This window comes from Neolamprologus brichardi, chromosome 20 (genome assembly GCF_056152115.1).
Source record: "Neolamprologus brichardi isolate AB-2024 chromosome 20, ASM5615211v1, whole genome shotgun sequence".
Taxonomy (NCBI): domain Eukaryota; kingdom Metazoa; phylum Chordata; class Actinopteri; order Cichliformes; family Cichlidae; genus Neolamprologus; species Neolamprologus brichardi.
In genome coordinates, this window is record NC_142123.1 from 26795708 (window position 1) to 26819773 (window position 24066).

General features: G+C 42.0%; 1 protein-coding gene across 2 annotated transcripts; it reads right to left on the bottom strand.

The window, feature by feature from the left end:
• Window positions 1–179: 179 nt before the first annotated feature.
• si:dkey-70p6.1 (uncharacterized) lies at window positions 180–23566 on the bottom strand. 2 transcript variants are annotated; one of them, XM_006794120.2, is made up of 7 exons: window positions 23208–23566; window positions 14391–14617; window positions 13403–13460; window positions 13155–13233; window positions 10972–11318; window positions 4385–4522; window positions 180–2591 (listed from the first exon to the last, which is right to left on the bottom strand). In XM_006794120.2, exons 2-7 carry the CDS (start codon window positions 14522–14524, stop codon window positions 2052–2054), a joined length of 1296 nt encoding a protein of 431 aa, XP_006794183.1. In that variant the 5' UTR covers window positions 14525–14617; window positions 23208–23566; the 3' UTR covers window positions 180–2051. The 2 variants fall into 2 exon arrangements, with proteins under 2 accessions (XP_006794183.1, XP_006794182.1); XM_006794119.2 differs by having other exon boundaries at window positions 10972–11435.
• Between the last annotated feature and the right edge of the window lie 500 nt (window positions 23567–24066).

A 24066-nucleotide genomic window follows, 5' to 3' on the forward strand; every position in this document is an offset into this window, starting at 1 on the left:
GATATTTCTTCTTTCCTTCCTAGGCCTAAATACTTGAATCTACAGGCAGCTTTTAAGATCACAAGATGGCAACTGTTAGAGAAATCCATCATCATCAGCAGTGCTTGGCAAATTCTGCTTTCTGTCCGTTTTAATAACCGAGACTATGAGATAAAGCATATTTTTTTTAAAGTGCCACTTTATTACAAAAGTATAAACTTGACTGACATTTCATGAATAGTAATCTTGATATAAAACATTACAATCTTTTGCACTTAGCACTTAATTACACGCTTTTGAGTACAAGACCCTGTAGTCTGAATAGCAAACACACAACATTAGCTGCCACATTTAACTTAGCAGGGCTTTCCAAGAACACACCGTAGCTCCACGGCTTCGAAAAAACAACAAACAGAATACACTGAAATTTACATTGCAGCTGTTTTTGCAGTTTGTGTCACAAGATAAAGTCATTCCAAAAACACAACTGAACATAATAGAAAAAGATAGATTTCTTGACACTGATGATATATTTATTATTCTTTCTCTTTTGTCATGTACATACACATTGCATCAACATACAGTATAATCACATTGTTTGCTGGGGATATTTGGTCAAATGAATTTGTCATTACTGTCCAGGCTTTGTATGCAATTTCTGTGCGGTGTCCTCGGGGTGATGCTGCTTAGCCAACCATTTGCTTCACATTTCTGCAATATTTTTAACACTGATAACGGAGAGAGAGAGAGAGAGAGAGAGTTCGTCGATGGGGTGATGATGAGACATGACGTTTTGCTAATACACATCAGTTCTAGTGGTGCTTTCCATACTGCACTATGATGAAACCAAAGCAGACTCGTATGACCACGAGGAGGGTACTATGTAGATGAACAGTCCACAGACATGAGTGAGGACTGAACAGACGGGAGGATTGTGTGTATGTGTTTCTGTGTGCGTATGTGTGGGGTGGGGTTGAGTGGACTGTCTCCACCTTTAGGACTCGAGCAGTTCTCCTCAGTCTTGTTACATCTGTACTGTGTCTCTTTCAGGTACGGGAGAGAAAAATAATCCTCCCCTCTGCTGCACAGAGTCCCACTGAGCCAAAGACATCCCTAATCTATCTGGCTTTGAGCTCTACAGAGAAATAAAGCAACACACTAACAAAAAATAAACAACCAACGACAATAGAAAAAAAAAACATTCATATAGAGGTACCACATGACAGTGCTTAATTTTTTTTTCATGTTTTTTTTTTTTTTTTTTTTTTTAGCATGCAACTTGTAGCAGGCAAAGTGCAGAAACAGGATCAACAAAGTAAAACACTTCATTTACAGACGGCAGTGGAGACAGTGTTCAGTCCATGTATAATGAAACAACATGACGGAGGGGAAGAATCTGGTCGGCTTTTTAAAATGTGAAAACGGTCGAAATTAGTCAAAGCTTTTAGGAGGAATGCAAAATATGTGCAAATTTTTTATTTAATTTATAATACTCTCATAATTGTTTCTCTTGGTCCCTGAGCTTTCAAGTGTTTTGATTAACAATTCGTTCATTTATATCCTTTAAATTCCGTCCTGAATCACGTCTTGACCAACTACAGGGAAGGTCTGTTCACAACAGACTGAGTGCTACCAAAATATTTCACACAATGCTTTGCCTTTTTCCCCCAAATAGGAGTCCTACTCGGACCGCATATACGACTTTTTTTACCCGCTAGAATTGAGGAAGAATTTCGGCTTTTTACTTTATTGTGCTTTGCACATATGTATCAGTAAAATAGAAGTGCTACTGTTACCTACAGATTGCTCTGCAATGGTTTTGTGCTCATTTATTTTTCACTACCTTTGGATTCCTTATAAGGATAATAAATTGGACTTTTTATTCAGCCCAGGTCATAACAGAGCAACTTTACTACCTCAAGGCCTCTGGAGCCTGTGAAAGGCTTGACGTTATGACTTGAATGTAAACAGTATGTGTGGGTGAGCATGACAGGGGCTCAGCCGTCACTCCTTGTGGCATTAGCTCAGCTCCTTGTGTTGGAAGGATAGGGGGTCACAGTGCAGCCGCTGCCTCAGAGCCCTGTTACGTACATCTCCATGCCATCGTTGAAGGTGAAGATGGTGGTGGTGCTGGAGGTGGCAGAGCCCTGCTTCAGGTCGCCGATGCTCTCGTACAGGTTCTCCCCCGGCAGCAGAAGGGCTTTGGCAGGCAGGTGCTGTAACTTGGGTGTCTGCTGCGTTGGTGGCGGTGGAGGGGGCTGCTGCTGCTGCAAGGGCTGCTGGGCTTTCTTCCTCCTTGGCCGCAGGGTGGCACACATGTTAGGGGGTCTCTCTCGCTTCCAGGCGCCTCCGCCTTCCATGTTCTCATAGGCCAGATCACACTCCTCTGTCCCAATGGACTCGTAGCAGTGGTCGTCAAGGGGCCCGCCAACTGCTTTACCCTCCTGAGGTGCCCACGTCTGGGGTTTGACCACTACACTAAACCCCCCATCCCGGTCTCGGTCCCGGTCACCTCGACCCAAGGTCCGGAAGCCGGGGTTGGCTGGGGGAGACCCCGGCACAGCTCTCTTCTTCTTTCCTGGTTTACACACCTTAGAGTACATCTCGGCCACCTGCAATCAAACAAGTTCAGAGATTATCTTCTGTAAAAAGGACTTTGAATAACCCACTCAACCTGCCATTTTATTCACACTATAGCTAAAAGTTGTGTTAGGCAAGCTGCGTAAACCTCCAGAGCTGAAGAAAAAAGCCAACAAGAAGCACCCAATACCTTATAATCTCTGCAAGACTTCACCTTTACCAATTTGAGTCCCTGCATTTGTACTTCTCACACATATTGTTGACCTTTGGAAGCTTTTAATCTGCAGTCATCTGATAAATAATGTGCTTTTCTGAGTGGTAGAGCCTGTCAAACACATTAGTTTTTCAGTTTTGATAACTGAAATTCTTTGTTAGCACTTCTACATTGTCTTGATAAGGCCAAGGCCTAATAACTTGTCATTAGTGATCACGAGTGACTACAGCACTCTTTGCCAACAGGATTTGTTTGAGAACACTTGTTGGATTAATATTTGGAACAGTGAGGAAGTCCAAGGAATTCAGTGAAGCTCCAAGAAGGAGAACTGTAGATTTTCACAACTTGAGAAGGTCTCTTGGAGCCACTTATAAAAAACTGCAAAATCCAACATCATCATTTCAAAATATTGTGATAAATACACATTATTAAGATGTGTCACCACTTTTTCAAGACCTTCAAGAGCCAAGCTGTCACTCTCAGATGAGAGGAAGTTGGCAAGGATATTCAGGAACCATCGAGGCTCAAGCCTGCCATAAAGTGGAAATTTCTGGAACACCATCATCACTGTCCAAAGTGAAATGAGTTTTACATCATCATGGACTAAGAGGGTGCTGACCAAGTAAAAAGCCCCTGCAACAAATCTGACACCTTAAGGCTCCACTGAAATTTGAAGTCGCCCTCATGTCCAAACCAAATGCCTTCTGGAGAAATATTTTACAGTCAGACAAAGATGGAGCTGTTTGGCCACAGTGACAAGATGTATGTTTGGAGCAGTTCAGGTGAGGCTTTCAAACCTAAGAACACTGTACCAGCTGTCAAGCATGGTGGTGATAGCATCATGCTCTTGGGTTATTTTACTGCCGGACCGGTATCACCTCAAATTAACAGTTACATGGTGGAAACTTGGACAGAATTGGGTGTTTCAACAGGACAATGTTTAGTAATGGATAAAGGAAAAACAGCCCATATGCTAGAGCCACTACAGGTAAGAAATTAGTACGTCTAAAGCTGACCAATTTTTTTTTTTACATCATTTATTAAACCTTACAGAAACCCAAAGAAAAAAGTAAGAGTTTGGGGTTGTAAAAAATTATTGCTCCCAGACAAGAAGTAGTCCTGGTCATACAGCAGCATACACAGTTTTATTTTTCAACAGACTAATCAATTAAGTTTCTTATCTGTACATTGGGGGAGTCAGGATGCACACAGATCCAGGCAAGCTGCTTCCTGTCATTTATGCTCAGTTATGTGTCTCCTGAGTCCTGCAGATATGAGGTATTCTCTCGTAACCCTTGGTAAGAAAGCCATGGCTCCTTTACCTCTTTACCCCATAAAGACAACCTCCCCTATACCCTTAATGATGAGTTTTGAAACCTCAGTATAGGTCATTAAATGCGAGGTTTGACAACTCTTTTTTCCAAGGCTAGACCTAGTAACCCATATAGGGGGAGATCACCCTCCCTAACTTCTAAGGAAAACCCAGTTTTTAAATGATTAAATCAATTAAAGAATGTGCGTGAAACATCTTGTTAAGCATTCATTTAAGAGGGAATGGGGAGCTCTAAATGGGATGATCCATAGACGGAAAAAATAGAAACCCCAGCTTACCGCAGCAGCAGACGGCTGTATATTCTCCACTGTGTGAGCACTCAGCGGGCCCAGGGCTTTATTTTGGAGCATGAGCATGTCATCATCCTCTGGAGGCTTCCAGATGTACTGCTCTCCGTTGCCCATAAACATCACTTCCTGTCAACAGAACAATAAATCACATTTGGGGCAGAGCTGGTCACATGGTCATGCGTGAATCTGCACTGAAAAAAAATGAGCATTCATGAATTTAAAAAGCGGATTTTACAAAACAGACGCAACAGGGCGGATGCATGGCAAATTAACCCCTCTTAAGAATCCTGCGGCACATAAAAACATACTGGATGGATTTCATACAGGGGTGAATAGATTTTCCCTGGAAGGTGGAGCCTGCTTATATTCTGGATGACTCAATTTCAACACCTTGCGTCATCCACGGGAAAATCAGCAGTGAACAGGCCTGTGAGCAAACTGCTTACACATGTAAGCCTGTGAACTGTGCGTGCTGTTGAACTCAGGTCACAGCAGATAGAGCGACCCGCCTGACCTCACGCGGGGCAGCAAATGGTTTCCCACTGTTACCTGGAGGGGTGCACAAAGCCTTACATCCACAGTAATAGCAGACAGTCTGCCTACACTCCTGCTGCTGCGAACATATGGAGGAGGTGACACTGCTGAGAGCAGAAATACCCCACTATCACCAAAAACTCTTCGACAAATAAACACCGCTCAGCGCCTGGACTTCAAAGAAATTCTAACATATCACAGCACCATGCATGATGTAGCCAAGTGCTCTGGAAACTGCAACACTGGCACAATTACAACCGAGCAGATCCTCTGCAGTATCAATAGGAACTGTGAAAGAAATACTCTGCAGACCCTGATCACAGCACCACGAACTGCATATTTATGCGTCGTACAGCTGCTGACAGAGAATAACAGAATGAAATAATGATCACAGTGATATTTCTGACATTTCTGTCCAAACAGAAACTGATGGCCGCATGTTCTATGGAAACTTGTTATTCGTTTACTTGGCTTCTGTCATGTCTATATGTACAATAGCGGTTACTCATACATGGCTTCACACTGCTCTAAGCCAGCGGTCCCCAACCTTTTTTGTGCCACGGACCGGTTTATGCCCGACAATATTTTCACGGACCGGCCTTTAAGGTGTCGCGGATAAATACAACAAAATAAAACTAGTACCAGATTTATTCATAACACATGTGAAAAGACCCAGGAAAACCGAGTTAACGATAAAACGATAACAAAATAACCCTGAAAACTGATAAAAACCCTGAAAACCATACATTTCACACCTGAGCTTCAACTCTCGCGGACCGGTACCGGTCCAAGGCCCGGGGGTTGGGGACCGCTGCTCTAAGCGATCAGTTTCAGACAGTTGATTTTTTTTTCTCATGGCTCTGTTCAGTGTCAGAGATTAGATATCACTAATGTGGACATCTCAGGCACACAGCTCTGGCTGTGAGCACAGAAACCCCACCCACATCTTGGCCTAACCTTCTGTTTTAGAAGAATAGCCAATCAGAAGAAAGGGGCTTAAAGGAGGAGGGACTAAAACTGCTTGTTTTAGAAAGTGGATGACCTGAGATACTGCACCAAGCTCCAGTGTAGGGAGTGGAAAAAAATCCAAGGCTGATCTGCACAAGACACTAAAAACAGCAGATAATTTTTTCTCTCCCTCTAGTCATCCTCCTTAACTTCCTTCAGTTCATAAAACCGACCACTTAAGGTGATGCTGTGTTTCTGTGGCTTATTGCAAAGGAAATATGTAGCTGTCAGGCATCAACATTACTTTGGGTTTTATTTATTTAGGAATAACTTTGCATTTATTGCTTAAATGATAAATATTACATGTTTTCATAAGTATCGTGATGATTTGGAGAGAGGCATATCCGTCAATCTTTGTCCTCTCATTTCTTGTGTGCATCTCAGCAAAGTGCTGCTAAGTTTTGCCACCCAGCTGCAAAATGTGACTATGCTATCATATGAGAAAAGGTAATAAACCGCATGTTTTGAAAAGCTAAGTATAATTTCACTAGCCACGCTAAGGCCCGATTATTGCCAGACCTGTTGAATCGAGAAATTACTCAAACAGATCCTTTTGGATAAAATGATTTTAAATATTTAGAAAAACAACACATTGTGCCACAATCTAAAGAAAATCAAGAACTACTGAGACACAAAGTCATGGACATCCATCAGTCTGGAGAGCATTATAAAGCCATTTCTAAGGCTTTGAGACCCCAGTGAACCACAGTGAGAGCCATTATCTACAAATGGAGAAAACTTGGAACAGTGATGAAACCTTCCTAGAAGTGGCTGGCCTACCAAAATTACACCAAGATCGCATCAATGATTCATCCAGGTCGGAAAAGAACCCAGAACAACATCTAAAGAGTGGCAGGCCTCGCTTGCTTCAGTTAAGGTCAGGGTTCATGTTTCAACAATTAGAAAGAGACTGGGCTAAAATGGCATCGTGAGCGAGTTCGAAGGAGAAAAATAAACACAGATGAGTGAAAAGAACACAAATGGTCGTCCCACATTTGCCAAAAACACCTTGATGACCCACAAGACTATTGGGAACATATTCTGTGGACTGATGAGACAAAAGCTGAACTTTTTATAAAGTCTGTGTTCCTTTACCGCTCGTGTCTTACCACTGGTTATCAGTTCATGCCCAGAAGTTCAAGCACACTTGGGCTATGCAGCAGGACAATGATCCAAACCACATCATTGAGTCCACCTCTGAATGCCCCTTAAAAAAACTTGCAGTTCTCGTTGCCGTGTGGCACAACAAGCTATTTGGTTTATGAGGCAATTACTTTTTCACACAGGGTCAGATAGGTTTGGATGACTTTATTCCCTTAATGAATGAAATCATCATTTCAAAACTGCTTCTTTTATTTACTTGGATTATCTTTGACTAATATTAGAATTTGTCTAATGATATAAAACATGAAAAAATAAGAAATCAGAAGGGGGCAAATTTTACTACACTGTACCTGAGAAGTTATTTTTAAGAATTATCTCGATTAAATTGAATTTTTAAAGTATCTCTCCCTCTTTTCATGAAAATGAGCACTGAAAAACGTGTGTTGTATAAAAACCGTGTCTAAAAGTCACGTGGAGTCAGCATCAAGTATAAATCACACCTGTGACAAGTTTTAAAAGAATAGTTTGACATCTGGGGAAACAACCCGTGCTTATTTTCATGCCAAGAGTTAGATGATAAGATTTCTGCTGCTTTCATGTCTCTAAGGGAAATCTGAAGCTTAGCTCTGTCCACAAGTAACAATATCCTATTATTAGGGCTCACTAATTAATTTGTTTGATCTAATTTGATAAATTCCGACTTAAAACTGATAAAACTGAACAGCAGGAGAAAAAGAAAGGTTTTATCGGGAATTACATTTCTATTTCTTTCCTTCTGTTGTAAATTGCTCTTTTTCAAATCAGTTCTCTAGTTCCAGGTGCAAACACCAGCTGTTCAGGTGTTAGTATTTTTATAATGTGCCTGAGAAAGATTTATTTTTCTAAACTTGAATGTGTAGTTACCTCAGAAAGTACTCAAAAGCTGTTTGTATCTTATTAGGGGTTGGGAAGCTCATCTTGTAACCGGAAGGTTGCCGGTTCAATCCCCAGCTCTGTCTGTCTTGGTTGATGTGTCCTTGGGCAAGACACTTCACCTACCACCCTACTGGTGTTGGCCAGAGGGGCCGATGGCGCGATATGGCAACCTCGCTTCTGTCAGTCTGCCCTAGGGCAGCTGAGGCTACAACTGTAGCTTGCCTCCACCAGTGTATGAATGTGAGAGTGAATGAATAGTGGAATTGTAAAGTGCTTTGAGGGTCTCGAAAAGCGCTGTATAAATGCAATCCATTATTATTGTGTTGTAGATTCCATTTGAAAGGGAAAAATTATAAAGTGAAAATAGATCTTTAGATTTTTGTCGCAAACTTACTGAGATCAAAAATTGAAAGCTTATTTATAAAAGTGTTCTGACCCTCAGTTCAATGCTTTTTAAAGCCCCTCTGGCATCCTTTAGAGCATTGAATCGTCTTAGGAAAGTCTATGCAGGCTTTGTACACCTGGATTTGGACAGCTGATCCCATTCGTTCTGGCTGATTTTAGTGGCAAAAACTTCCTCCTTCTCAAAATTATTGAATCCACTGTACTCCTGGGGGCACTCGAAGCTTTAGAAATGGTGTTGATCTACACCTCACCACATTTTTATCATGGAAGTCTACAAAGTTACTTGAACTTTATGGCTTGGTTTTTATCCTGAACTGCAGGAAGATGCAATGTGCTTTTTGAAACTGTTCAGCTGATTTATTTTCTCATAAGTGGAGTTTGGTTTGACTTTAAAAACAACTGAAGGTTTATTAAAGCAAATTATTATTGGGCGATCGTGGCTCAAGAGTTGGGCGTTCGCCTTGTAATCGGAAGGTTGCCGGTCGAGCCCCGGCTCGGACAGTCTCGGTCGTTGTGTCCTTGGGCAAGACACTTCACCTACCGCCTACTGGTGTTGGCCAGAGGGGCCGATGGCGCGATATGGCAGCCTCGTTTCTGTCAGTCTGCCCTAGGGCAGCTGAGGCTACAACTGTAGCTTGCCTCCACCAGTGTGTGAATGTGAGAGTGAATGAATAGTGGAATTGTAAAGTGCTTTGAGGGTCTCGAAAAGCGCTGTATAAATGCAATCCATTATTATTGTGTTGTAGATTCCATTTGAAAGGGAAAAATTATAAAGTGAAAATAGATCTTTAGATTTTTGTCGCAAACTTACTGAGATCAAAAATTGAAAGCTTATTTATAAAAGTGTTCTGACCCTCAGTTCAATGCTTTTTAAAGCCCCTCTGGCATCCTTTAGAGCATTGAATCGTCTTAGGAAAGTCTATGCAGGCTTTGTACACCTGGATTTGGACAGCTGATCCCATTCGTTCTGGCTGATTTTAGTGGCAAAAACTTCCTCCTTCTCAAAATTATTGAATCCACTGTACTCCTGGGGGCACTCGAAGCTTTAGAAATGGTGTTGATCTACACCTCACCACATTTTTATCATGGAAGTCTACAAAGTTACTTGAACTTTATGGCTTGGTTTTTATCCTGAACTGCAGGAAGATGCAATGTGCTTTTTGAAACTGTTCAGCTGATTTATTTTCTCATAAGTGGAGTTTGGTTTGACTTTAAAAACAACTGAAGGTTTATTAAAGCAAATTATTGTTGGGCGATCGTGGCTCAAGAGTTGGGAGTTTGCCTTGTAATCGGAAGGTTGCCGGTTCGAGCCCCGGCTCGGACAGTCTCGGTCGTTGTGTCCTTGGGCAAGACACTTCACCTACCGCCTACTGGTGTTGGCCAGAGGGGCCGATGGCGCGATATGGCAGCCTCGTTTCTGTCAGTCTGCCCCAGGGCAGCTGTGGCTACAACTGTAGCTGCCTCCACCAGTGTGTGACTGGGTGTGTAAAGCGCTTAGGGGGGACTAATAAAAGCGCTATACAAATACAGGCCATTTACCATTTTAATCATTATTAATGATCATTTCTCATGTTTAGTTTTTTGGAAAAATCTATATAAAAAAAGGTGTTTTTAAGTTGTGGTGAATATTGGCGTTAAAGCAAGCCTTTCTTATATATGGGAACATACCTGAGTGGTGAATGACAGGTATATAAAAGCAGTAATTGAGATGAGGATATCTGATATTGTGAGACAAACAATTCTGAAATGTTTAATAATAGCCTTTGTATAAATTAGAGAATATTTAAGCGAGAGCTCCAACTGGAAAATTATTTGTGTAGTTTAGATCATTCTAGTCAGTGTTATTTAGCATGTTAGTGGTTTCCCAGTAGATATGGGCAGATTTTACGGAGTTGAACATATTAAACATTTATGTGAACTTTGTAGCTTGGAAAAACTTGGAGATGAGTATCATTATTTGAATGCAGTTGTTTAATACTTAGGATAGTTTACTGCCTAAACTTGCAAAAATTAGTAAAGAAATTGTATCTGTATTTGGATGTGGGTGATTTGTTGACAGTTTTCTTTTTTGTTAACAATGATTATTGATGATATGTATTATATAAGCCTATGTTTTGTTTGTTGTATATTTTCTCTTTTACCTCAGGAGGAAGTTTAATGGGAATGAAATAAAGTCTAAAGTCTAAATAAAGGCAATCTCAGCGTAGAAATGCCAAAAAAACTGCAGTTCCTCTTTTGGTCATTTGAAGCCGAATTCAAAAGTGAGTCAATAAGCTTAGAGTTTAATGTTAAAATGCCTATTTTTACACAGCATAGTTACAAAAAAATATGGGTTAGGTCAATCTAGCAAATTTCTTCCTTCATGTAAAGTATACTGGTAATTATTCTCTATGACTTATTTGTTATAGCTACCCATTTCTGCTGCATCCATCTTTTTTTGAGGTTTGTTGCAACTTGGCTTTATACAGTCTACAAATGCATCTTACTAACCAACTGATTACTCCAACTTCTGACCCAAACACGGTAACTTCTAATCTAAAATGTCAAACTCTTCCTATCAGATCATAAAGATTAAGTTTTCAGCATGCAAAACATTTAACCCTACCAACCTTTGGGAAGGACGGGACATTGAAGGCCTCGACGTTTCTACGGGGCAACTTGGTGCTGTGAGGGTGTGGTGGAGGAGGAGCTGGATGTGAAGGTGGGGCGTGTCTTGGAGGTGGTGCCGGTGGTTCTCCCATATCCGTCCCGCTGTCCCTCTTTTGAGGCGCCTTATCTGCTTTCCTCAGCTTCCTGACGCAGGCGTACTCGGCCGTCTCCGGAGGGTGAGGGGGTGACATGACCTGGGCCTCAGGTTCGGGGAGCCCTCCTTCCACATCGCCGTCTGGGTCTGGGGGCGCCGGGGTGTTGGCAGGGACGGCCGGAGGGGCCGGAGTGTCTGTCTGCCCGGCCCTGCCTACCATGGCGTAGAGGGCATCATCAGTACGTGAAGTGGAGGAGCGCCGGCCCACTTCAGAGTAAGTGTGCTCGCCGTCCTCTCCAGTCCCAGAGGGGATCTGGGGAAGCTGCCTGCCTTGAGAACGAAGGTCAGAGTTAGACCGGCGGCTGGGCAGCAGCAGAAGGTCCGTGCTGGCTAGCCTTTTCTTTTTAGATGCCTCTGCAAGGCACATACAGCCTGCTGTTCTACCGTCCGTGCAGCCGATACCCCCCTAGGGAGCAGAACTCACAAACTATGCTCCTCTTTTACCGGAAGGTTCAGCAAACATTTGTGAACATGAATAAATCTCTCACTGGTAAGAGGAAATCTGAAGCTGACAGTAAACTGGGAACTGACATAGATGTTTGAGAATATGCATCCAAATTGGCTTCATTCCACTGCAGTGGAAGCAGGACAAGTATGAAGCAGGACATATGCTTATATTTCTTCAAACTCTCTGAGGCTACTGTCACAGTGCCCACAAACGCAGTTCCCCTGTCGACTGTCAGCGATGGAGCTCCAGGATTTATCTTGGCACTGTGATTTGTGTCTTTGAGAGCGAGAGAGAGATGCACGTTCATAAATCAAGACTGAACCGTCTAGTGGAATAAGGCTGAGTTGTAAATGTAATGTGAATTCTGTTTCAGGGTAAATTTCTCCGCAAATATGTCCTCAAATCTTTTCAGAAAAGAAGATTTGTGGATTTAGGGCCAGATTTAGGGCCAGATCGGATAGTACGGATGTGGAGAAAAAATGTTGCACTTTTTTGCAATACTAACATTTTTTTTTATCGCCGCCAAGGAAGTTATGTGATTGGTTTAATTCTTTTTTCCCTTTCTTTCTTTTCTTTTCATTTTTACTTTGTTTGTTCGTTAGCAGGATTACTCTAAAGGTTACGGATGGATGTGCATGAAATTTTACCAGAGATGATTAACTTTTGAAGTCAATCCAGATCCAGCTCTTCATCCAGGAAGTTTGGGAGGATTCTTTACCAGATAGGGCAAAATTGGACATTTTCACATCATAGCTTCACAAATACATTTCAGATTGAAATAAGACAAAATCTGGAGATATCATCGTGATGACCTCAAAACAATATCACAAACAAGTCTCAGGAGGGGGGGAATTTTCAGTCTCAGATGACTGTTTGAGTCAGACTGTGACCTGGAGGCTGAAAATGAGGACAAAATGAGTAAACAGATAAATATATATATGTATAAAAAAATCATTAAAGTCCTTTCAAGTGTTTCGCTTTTGAAGGTTTCTTAAAATCTGACTGACTTTTGGAGTTGACCCAGACTTGTGTCCAGCAGTTTTCCAAGGTCTTCTTTACCAATACATGATTACAAAACTGGATATTTTCCCACATGTTTTCATTGTCAAGCAAAATGTATAAATAATAACTATAAGGTTAAATAAGCCAAAACAGAACAGATAGTGGTTACGTTTTATTTATAGTACTTCTACTTGTTATGCTGTTAATTGGCTGTTACATTTTTCAAATTATTTTCTATTTTACCATTTCATGCACAAATTTGTTCTCGCTCTAGTGTATCTCCAGCTTTGGTGATTGACATGAATTTAAATTAACAAAACAATTACAAGCTTCTAATGTGTCTAAGGAAAAAAATGAAATACCCCATCCCTCTGAAAATTCCCTCCAAACACCCCTGCATAATATCAAAAGTGCTTTGTCATGCAGCTGGTCGGCTCCTAAAGAGCTGATATCACGGCGATGCAAGGTTTTCGTCTGACACCAGCGGCGTACCATATAAAAAGCCCAGGTCAGGATTAGTACGTAAAAGATGCACTCACTTTTGCCATTGCAGTTCATCTTGTTCATCTCAGTGTCTGATTTACTGATGGACCGCAGCTTCGACTGCCTGAGTATACCCTGACAACACAAACGCACACAAACAGACAAACACAGGGCCCAGTTAAACACTAATTAAGACTGAAGAGGTGCCCTCTGAATGATAGTGCGCCCTGCTGGATTGAGTTTATTCAGCTACCTCTGCTGCAATACAAACAAAACACTGAGGAGCATGTTGTCTGATACCTACCATGTCCATGAGGCGGTGTTTTCCACCCTCGCCGGGGACATTGTGTGTCTTCCCCTTCCTGTGACAAACACAACCACTCTGTCATACACGATTCAACACTGTGTGTGTGTGTGAGCCTTGTTTGTGTACGGCTGAGTCATCCTATGACTGTGCATATGTGAAAGAGACATTCAAAGTACATTTGCACATGTGCAGTGGTGGAGAATTACTGAGCACTCGAGCACTGTAGTGCAGGTTTGATGTTCTCTACTAGATTACAAGAGCCCTTCGACCATATTTAACCAGATTTCAGATTAATATGCATTTTTTAAACAACAAGTTGTTAAACTTTAAACCGGGCATGTCAACCTTTTTGCTTCTTTCCTCTTCAAATCAGTTTTGCATCAAAAATAAAGATTAGAAGAAATTCAAAGTTGAAAACATTTTTTTTGTTATTATTCATGTTATGAACCCTCGCTTCTGCCTTTTGACCCTTTGCAGGGGGCCTAATACTTATGCTTGAAACCACAGGATTAAACCACTCAAGTAGGTAAAAGTAGTTCCAGCTTGGATTTTACCAGTGGAATAGAGCTTCTACTTTATTTTACTGGCACTTCTGCTGAAGCTTATTTAAAAGGTTTGAAATAGGGATTAATTGATTGTGACTCACAGGGAATCATAATTTGGTCTAAATATGCTGCCAATACCAATTTGTTTTTAGTCTTTATATTATGTTTTTGTTGTTTAATTCTTCTTTGATTCTAGCAAAATAAAGTAATCTTTCTAAAGCAATATCTGACTTGTTTTAAAGCCTTTCTGCTCGTATCGCACAATCTTTAGCTGCGATAACTGACAAATATGAGTAACTGGCATCCATAAATCCAAACTCGTCCACCAATATACCAATATCATTCAAAAAGGCCAAGAGCAACCAATATACAGATCTTAAAAATGAACACCCTGATTCTGAACATGTGTGTACGGTCATTCATGCGTGCATAGCGCTCACCTCTGGCAGCCCACGCAGAGCACCACAATAAGGATCGTAACTACAAAGGCTGAGGCAGCAGCGATAGCACCCAGCAGCAGGACCTTGCCGTAGGGAGGAGCCGTGAAGTTCAGCCCGTCCTGCATGGAGGCCATGTGGGAGCGCTGACGCTCACTTGCTCTCACACACACTCACACTCACACCCTTACACTCATGCACGCCGGGAAGTGCCACGGTCTCACTGGGATCTGCAGGGAGAAGGCACAGAGCGGTGCTTAATTACAAAGTGATCTAACCTTTACGAAACATTAAGTACGTTAACAAAGCAGCGGAGCCAAAATATTATATTCACGGTGCAGAAGGGGAGCAGCAGTTTGAAGAGAGAGTGAATTCCCATCCAGGATGAAGCACTGAAGTGAACAGACATTACGCCTCAGGCATGTGCTGCTGCTTTATCTTGTTTGAGGGATTACCGAGCTTTGTGTCACACCTACATAGACATCAACAGCATACCTGCTCGGCTGCATAGCATCTATGTCTAAACGTTACCACATCGATCCAACAATACATTTAAACCTACAATTTTTTTTTTTTTTTCCCTTTTCAGCAGTGAGTACATGTAAAACTCAACCAAAGTTGTCCCTAAACCAATTTGAGCAGCCAAGGAACAGAACAACAAGCTCCTGCCTTCAACTGCTACCTTTTAGTCATTGCCCAAGATCTGTGAGTAGTGATTGTAAGAACAAGATGGTGGATATGAGCGGCAAAAGTGAGCTTCCATCAAAGGGTATCGGGGCTCAGCCGAAAGGGTAAGATGAAGAGTATTTGGCAATGTGGGAGGACTTCTGGCAGAGAGAGTCTCTACTTCTCTGCACCAAAGAAGAAAGTTGAGGTAGTTCGATCATCTGATTGGGATGCCTGCTGGGTGCCTCCACTGTCCAACTGGGAGGAAACCCCGGGGAAGACGCAGGTCACGTTGGAGAGATGATGTGTCTTGGCTGGCTTGGGAATGAATAAGTGTTCTCTTCTTGAAGAGCTGGAGCAGGTGGCTGGGGAGAGGGAGGTCTGGGTATCTCAGCTTTAGACTGCTGCTCTGGTCACCCAGACTTGGATACACAGCAGAAAAAGGATGTATAGGCAGATTTTCAAAAAGATTGCAGTACTTGAGTTGGCAAATCTCAGGCTACACACTTCTCTGAGCACTCAATTTCAAACTCTTGTTTTCTGCTCTTGACTCTGTATGATGGGAAAAAAACAGAGCAGATATCCCTGACATGGCCATCTCAGCCCAAAAACGTATGGCTGTTAGCACTAAATGTGCACACACTTGCTGTTTTAATATTTAAATTGTGAGGGCCAGCCAATTAGAAGAATGTTATAAAAGGAAGGAGAAGGAAGCCTTTTTTTAAGAAAGTCTATGAACTGACAGACTGCAAGAAGACCCAGAATAAGATAAACTCTTTAGAACCATGAATTATACAAAACTACTCTAGAAAAGTCCAAGAATGCAAACATAAAGTTTGAAACAAACATAATAGGCCCCCGTTGATGTCACTGAATACACTGTTCTAACTTTTAAAAAAAAGGAAATCTGAGCAGTTTTGTGAGACACCGTGCTATTTTTCAGGTTGCTTTAAATTGTTAATGTAAATTTCCCTGTTTTGCTTGTTCTGCCATGAACAAACTTCCATATTGAGGAGGTACAATGAGTCACAGTAAAGCCGAACATGCCAGCAGACAGAGTGACCTGAAACACCGAAGGAGACAAGTGTGAAAGCGGAGCGAGCAGACACACACATCTCTCCCTCTTCTTCTCTGCTGCTTGGTGCTTGGCAGACAATTTTCACATTTGGCAGCATAATATGTTTCAAGTAAACAATAAAAAACACGGAGCTATAACAAAAAGACCAAACAAACAAGTCTAATCTCTGTCAAATTATGCCATCTGTCTACTACGACAACATCTTTTCATGTGTGTTAATGCGTGTTTGTCACTTGTCTATCAGCAAAAACGCTGCAGACTGCAGGAAACATACTGAAGTTGCATGTATCTGATTCTTATCTGTTTATTCGGTTTAAAGCTACGGATTTCTTTTTAAGCAACACAATCTATTGGACTGTGTCCTTTTAGACAGACTCTTTGCAAGGTTTGCGTATGGGCATCCTCTTTAAACAACGTCATTTAGTTTTGGATTCCACGCAGACAATTTCCTTCTATTCAAGATTTAATCACCACAGACTGAATTACTTTACCAATTTGTCTGGAGTCTTGTGAGCAACATGTATCCTCTCTGAAGGTTAACCAAAGCCTTGAACACCTTCGGGCTGTTTTTAGGAGGAACTACCACATTACCACTGGGCTTTTCAGAAACAAACACCTCAGCCTGAAGCGGCTCCGGTAATTCAGCCCTCGCACTGCATTCTGAGTGTGAGGCCAAATAAGGATTCAGATCAAGTGTGAATTGCTGTTATACTCTTCTTCATTCTTCCTTGTACCTGTGCACATTCACTGTCACCTTGTGATTTGGTTGAATACAGTTTGGGGTTCATTTTTCTTTGGGACAGTCATAGATTTGAACTGTCTTTCTGGTGATTCTGTCCACAAATACTTTATGTACCAAGTACCTGGTAACAAATAAATTACTAATTAGTCTCTCATCCAGCTCATCAAGTCTTAGACTACAGTCCTTGTTCCTTGTTAGGATCACTGTGCATGAACCAGAACCAATTATCCACCTTCCACAGGTTCAGTTCAACAGAAGGAGGACTACCATCATCATCTTCAGTCCAGGATAGTGGAGGGAGGCAGCTAATTAATAATAACAGTTCTCATGACGTCGAGTTACTGTTTAGTCACTTCCTGCTTTATTTTGAAATCTATGTTTGTTATGAACATCAGTTACTCCAAATTCCCACCTTTCTTTACCCGCCTTTTCATGCCGCAACTCCTACATAACTCCTCCGAGTTGACTGATTGCCCGATTTGTTATCACCATTCAGGATTTCATGCCATTTCTTACTGTCCCCTGTTTTGGTGACTTATGAATGTTTTTGTTTGTTTTATTTGTAATTTATGCCTTTTTTGAACGTTTGCCTATCTTGATAGATTTGTTTCCGCTCTCTGACTAAACACCTGTGTATAACCAGTTAAAAGTTCTGAATTTTGGTCTCCTGTGTCACCCTGTGGGAAGGTTGCTCTTGCCTCCCAGCAAGAAGGTCCTGTGTTTGAATTCACCATCTGGCTAAGGCCTTTCTGTGGATGTTCTCCCTGTGTCTTCTTGGGTACTCCAGATTACTCCCACAGCCAAAAGATTTGCATCTAGTGGGGCTAGGTTAATTGGTGAGACTAAATTGCCCAAAGGTGTGAATGTGAGTGTGAATGGTTGCATGTCTTTCTGACTGGCAACCTGTCCACGGTGTGCCTCTCGCCTCATGGCACCTGGGCTAGGCTCCAGCTCCCTGTGATCCTGAATTGGATAAATGAAAGAACACGGATGGATAGATCCCTATAAACAAACAGTTATTCCAATTCATTCTGACTGGGGATGAAGACACTTTGTTTAAAACCCTAAATGAGAACCTGAAATGGTTTGTCGAATCTTTTGTTAAATGTTGGTAGATTTCACTTGATAATGAAAACTTTGACTGATGGCCCTACAGGAGAATCACCAGACAAAATTTGCCTTCCGGGAATTATAATTACCATTACCAAATTTTATGGCAATACATCCATTGAGTCCGGCTATATACTGTAATAAGTGGAAACTAAAAACTTTAAACATAAACCAGCTTTCAGTGAATATTGATCTGTTTTACTCAATAATGAATAAAAAAGTGAGGGAATCACCAGTAGAATGTATACTTTGGGAATATTATGAAAATCTTACCAAATTTGCTGGCTGTCTCTATCAGATATTTATTTGCAATTAAAAAAAACCCTGCTGTGGCCTCTTCACAATAAAAGTCTTTGTTGTTCTCCAGTGGGGTTGTACTGTGAAGGAAATGTTGACTGAGTATTAGCCACATGAAAAAAGCTGCGTGAAGTGTTGAGTTTAAAACAAAAAACAGTCAAATGTTTCTAAAGTTGCCTGAGAAACTTTGCACAACTCAGAGAATGGTGGGATTCTTCTCGCTTTTATATCAATGGTCGCTGCAGTAAACCCACAATATTTGATTACAATGACTATTATTGATTCTCGTGGCTCATGCTGACATTTATCCCAATTTAACAAGAAAACAAAAGTCTAATCTCTCACATTTCATGTTATCTGATGTACCTTCATCTCTCCCACAGCCCTTAACAAAGCATGACCATGTGTCTCCATGTTGGGGGAATGTACATTTGAAGCTATGAAGAACATTTCAATTAAAGTGAACCAAGTTTTAAAGGCAGACATAATGTCAGAAAAGGGCTTTTAACATTTATTTTAGTTCCTGCTTTCTTAGTCTTTCCTGCAATCGGTTGCTCAGAACATATTGTTTAACTCAGTTAATCACATAGAGTACAAACATATGGCATTTTTGAATGTCTCTATGGTATTGTAGGAGTTTTGCTGACTTTTGCTAGTTTGCATTTGTTCCAGTAGAAATCCAGAGATGAACTCAACTGTTCCCACCATCAAATCTAATTTGCACAAAACTTCCTACACGGTCGTGTTGATCGTTTTTTTTGCGCTCTGGTTAATTTTTCTATTGCAAGTTCAGTGTGATCTAACCAGAGCGCTACACTAACGAGCTTTGTTTTCTTCAGTGATTGTTATTAGTAAGATCCATGTCACATTTTCCCACAGTGGGTAAAATGCCATTTTTAAATTCTCTGAGTGTGTCTCAGGAATCTGGTTTCACAGCACATCTGACAAAACTATTCTGACTGCGACCTGCTTTTAATGCCTCTTAATCATCTACCGGTGCTACGCCTTAGCTGAACAACTTCCAGAGCAAGTAGTCTGAAACATCATGTTAGATTTAAAAAACCACAGTCACCTAGGAGGCAATGACCAGTTAATTCATAGAGTAATTATATGTGTGCAGATTTGACAACAGAGCAGAGGAGTGGATATGGAGCGGGAGAAGATAATTAGAGAAAAGAAAGGGAAAAGATGTAGGTGTGGAGGAATAGAAAGGAGAGAGAGGAGGGAGGAAGACATGTGTGGGAGTCTTGTGGCAGGTGTTTTTGAAGACACTGAAAGCAGATGATGAAAAGAGGCTGTCACATTTCCTAACAAGGTTTCCCAGCCTTCCTTCCTTCCCTCTTGCTCCCCTGTGTCAGTGAGTGTGTCCACACCTCCCTGGCCATTCTTCTTTCTCTCTATCCCCTTGCCTCCGCCTGCGGTGTTGAGCCAGAGTGACGCCTCAGCACTGCAGTGTAATCTCTGGCCCTAGAGCTGCTTCGTATGAGCCAACCAATTGGACGTAGTGCTCAGAGCAAGAAATGGCCATCCACTGGCTGCGTTTATTCTACACAAAGCCCACCCTCCCTCCTGTCGGTGATGCTTAGTGTGCTCGTTACAAACCACGGGCTCTATCCTTCAATACCTGCAGGTGTGGATTTGCCAGGTGTTGCCCTGACTGTTTATCACAAATGAGATGAGATGAGAGATGACCAGGAAACTGGAACATCATTGATCAGTATTGGTTTTGACAAATGTGGTTCTTTGATGATTCAAAATATCACATGGGAGCACGATTTTGACTTTTGGGAGTAACAAAATGCTATTGATGTGGTTAAAAGCTCCCAAGGCTAGAGAGTAAGGTTTTGGATCCAGTTTTGTCTTCATATTTTGTATATCTTCATCTCTGCACGCATCAGGGGAGAAAAGGCTGCAAGCGCCGCAGCAGTCAGTTGATAAAGACAAAAAACAGTTAAAAATATCTGACACCATTTCATTGATGTCAATAAATAACCTGTTTTGTTCAAAATATTTTTAAAACATGAATTGATCACATGGTCATAACGCATTGACTGTGGGAATGCAGCGATTATTCAGTTAACTGACTCACAGAAAACTGATTTGATGACTCACTAAGAGTTGAATTTTACACAGAGAGGATTTGTTATGTTTGGTTTAAGGAAAGAGTAAAAGTGACAGTGCAATATTACTAAAATGCAATATCATACATTCACCACAATAATGATGGCATCACAATACAGCAATTCTACAACACATGCAAGCTATTCATCTGTGATGCATTACAATTACTGTGCAAATAAAGAAGAAAATGTTGTATTTTTTTGCCTTAAAAAAGCTAAACTCCACATATTACTTAAAGCTGACTCATTATGCTCATTTTCATTTCCATATTTTTATTCTTGGAGTCTAATTGGCAAACTTTGCATGGTTCCTCTTTCAAAACAAACCCTGTTTCTCTTCCTCTGGGGCTCAACTCATCATGTATCTGAAACAAGCTGTTTTAGCTCCCTCGTTCAGGCAACTGTCTTCTGATTGGCTGCCCCTCATATGCAGAAAGTTTAAACAGCATGTGGGTGGAGCTTCTGTTCTCACAGCCAGATCTGTGCCTGTGATTACCCTATCAGGAATATCTGCTCTCAGTGACATCATCCAGAGTCAAGAGTAGAAAAAAACAGTTTGAAACAGTGTGTAGAACCGTTTGAACTTTCATCTCACGGGGATTAGAAATGCACTAACCTCATTATGTAACAGTATATCTAAAACAGTTTCTTCTTTTCACCACAAGCTGACTTCAGCTTCACCTTCATTCATTTGATAAGCACCACTATGAGGAGTCATGAAGCGGTGACTCTGGCGAGTCAGACTGATGGCATGTTTTAATAAAAATAGTGAAATATTTTGCTGTGTTTTTATTGCATTCCTTCAATTTCCACCTTATGACAAACTGGTTGGCAAAAATTTAGAGTGTTTATCAGATGACGCAAAAATATTTGAGAAAACAGGAGATTTTGCACTGATCTCCGATGTTTTACGGACCACAGCGTGAATCAGAAAAGCGGTCGATAGCTGCAGGTCACCTGTTGACTTGGACCTGATCGGAATGGCTGCAGAAGAAGAGGGATGGTTTACAGGATTGATGTGGACTCATACTCTCTAACCATAAAATTTCACTTTTTTTTTAACATGTACATGATTTCAAAAAATAACATGCTCATTTTCTCTATGTGTGGCATAAAACAAGGCCATGGGGATAAAATACAGAATTATGGTGTAAAACTCAGAAATGCATCTTCAGGAATACATTTAATGCTAGTCATACTAGTAGGCCTTTAATTTTCTAGGAACATGCACATGCACTGCATTCACATGTTTGTTCATTATTAATAATCCTGGAGCTCCTTTCAAACAAGCCCAGCCAGCCAACAGTGGCCTCTCCACCAATCTGCTCAGGTTTTGATAAACCACCTGGGAGTTCATGTGGAGCAAAAAAAAAAAAAAAAAAACTCACCCTCTGTGTGACACAAATAACAGCAGTGTGTGTGTGTGTGTGTGTGTGTGTGTGTGTGTGTGTGTGTGTGTGTGTGAGAGAGAGAGAGGGAGAGGGAGGGAGGGAGAGGGAGGGAGGGAGAGGAGTCTGCTATTGTGTGAGAATGTGAATTAGGTCAAATGTTTGCTTGCAACAACGACTAACCATGCCCCTGTGAGGAAGAACGCTGAAGCCCGTGTGGAAGAGGCTCCGTCTTTATCCGTGGCTGCCCCTGCCTCTGACACCATGTGACACTTACCTATCTAAATCAAATCAGAATAAATATAATTTCTTGAGATCATATGATTGCCATCCTATCCGAAGTGAGATGCTGGAGAAATGGTGTGTTCACACTCAATGATAGCCCTCCACGAAGGGCTTGCGTGCGTGCGTGTGTGTCTCAGGGGAGGTTGTATGTATGTGGCTCATGATGGCACCCACTCAGCAGGCATCAATCACACACTGGGTGACGGTTCGGCTGCTGGCTGCCCGGCTCGCCGCGCCTCCGGCTCTGGCAAACTGCAGTGATGCTGGTGACAACAGGTTACAGACCACGACTCAAATGAAGCCGCCTGAGACCGAAAACCATGCAGGGTGTGAACGGGGATTATTTAGGGTGGGAGGTGAGGTGGAGGAGGGGGTTAAAAAAAAAAAAAGAAAGGAAAAGATGCCCGTGCAGGTAGATGCTATAGGCGGTTATAGAAAATGAAAAATGTCAGGCTGATGCAGTGTGCTTTTATCGTGGTTTCATTAAGCCTGTAGCTCGACACATTTTTCCCTCCCTTTTTTTCTCCTCTAATCATCAAAGCGTTTCCGATTAATTCCAGATCAAAGTGGGGATGGTAAAGGATGTTGTGTCCCTGAGGTCAGGTGGTAACTTACACGACAAAGCTTGTCCCCACCACCCCAACCCCCAGCTCCCCAATTTATGAGTGCTAGAAGGGAGGGAGACGGGGGGAAGGGGGGCTGCAAATGTTAAGGGCAGGTCTAACGTTAATGATCTTTTACGCTTTACAGTCAGAGAAAAACGCGTGATCGGAGGTTTCCTGTGCCCCTCTCTCGTCAAATCACTACTAAGTTCTCTGATGAATCCCTTAATTTCGGGGTTTAAATCACGCAAGACAGCGCAGTAACGCTGAGGTGGGTGCACACGTGTCTCTGTGTTAAATGTATGACCAGGGGAAATGAAGAAACGGCAGGTCGGGCACAAAGAAAAACAAGCAACGCTGCACAGGCTACAGACCCTGGATGAATTAAGGATGTTGAGTACGTGTGCAGTTTATTGAGCTGAATGTATAGGCACATATCAATGACCCCCTCCGTTCACTCTCTCCCTCCTCCCTCCAGCCTGTCACACAGCCACGGGCACAGAGCATTGCGCTATAGCATCCCTGTACTCACTCAGCTCAGAGATTTTGGGAGGCGCAGCGTCAACCCCGGTCGCTTCCTTCAGTGTCTGCTTCCCCTCGGACCGGCCGCTCCCCGCGAGCATAATCAATCAAAGGCGATAACTTGGCTTTCCTGGGCTTCACAAAACAGGAATGCACCATATTGCATGTGGCATCCTTCGAGCGCCCGCTGACCCCCTCGTGCGCCCTGTCCGTGCTCCTCTGCTCCCCAGCCAGAAGGGAGGCTGGGAAGTGTTAACCTGCCTTTCTGCTGCCGCGGCTGTATCTCCACTATTATCTCCAAGGGCCAGGTTTCTCCTCCACAGTTCCTCAAGCCCCCTCCATCTCTGCTCGCATCCCCTCGACTCAGCTACTGTGCTTCCATGTGACACAGGCAGAGCTGGAGACCCCCCAATTATGATTTTTGTCTTTTTGATTCTAGCGTCATCCCTCGGCAGGACTTGGAAGTGCGTGTGGAGGTCTAATGTATGGAGTGACCCTGGTTTAGAAGAGTTTAGGAGGGTTTCTCAGTCCCCGCTGTAAAATCAACTGTTCTGTTAAAAGCGCATATACTCCGATTTAATTCTGATGCAGAAAAAATACAATTTGATCTATATCAAAAAATGTGGAAAATTCAGAGTCAGAATTATAGGCAGTGTACTGCTGAAAATGAACAAAAATAGTTTAAGGAGTAGTATTTTTGTCCTCGAAATAACTTTTCTGGTGTTGTTTAAATGGTTGATGTGTGAGGCAAGGTTCATGGCAGCCTATAGTAAAACCTTTAGTGTCAGAAAAACTCCCATGACCAATTTTTAAAAAATTGAACCTGGACGTGAGATCACACTTCACAGCACGATCATGACCCCTATAAG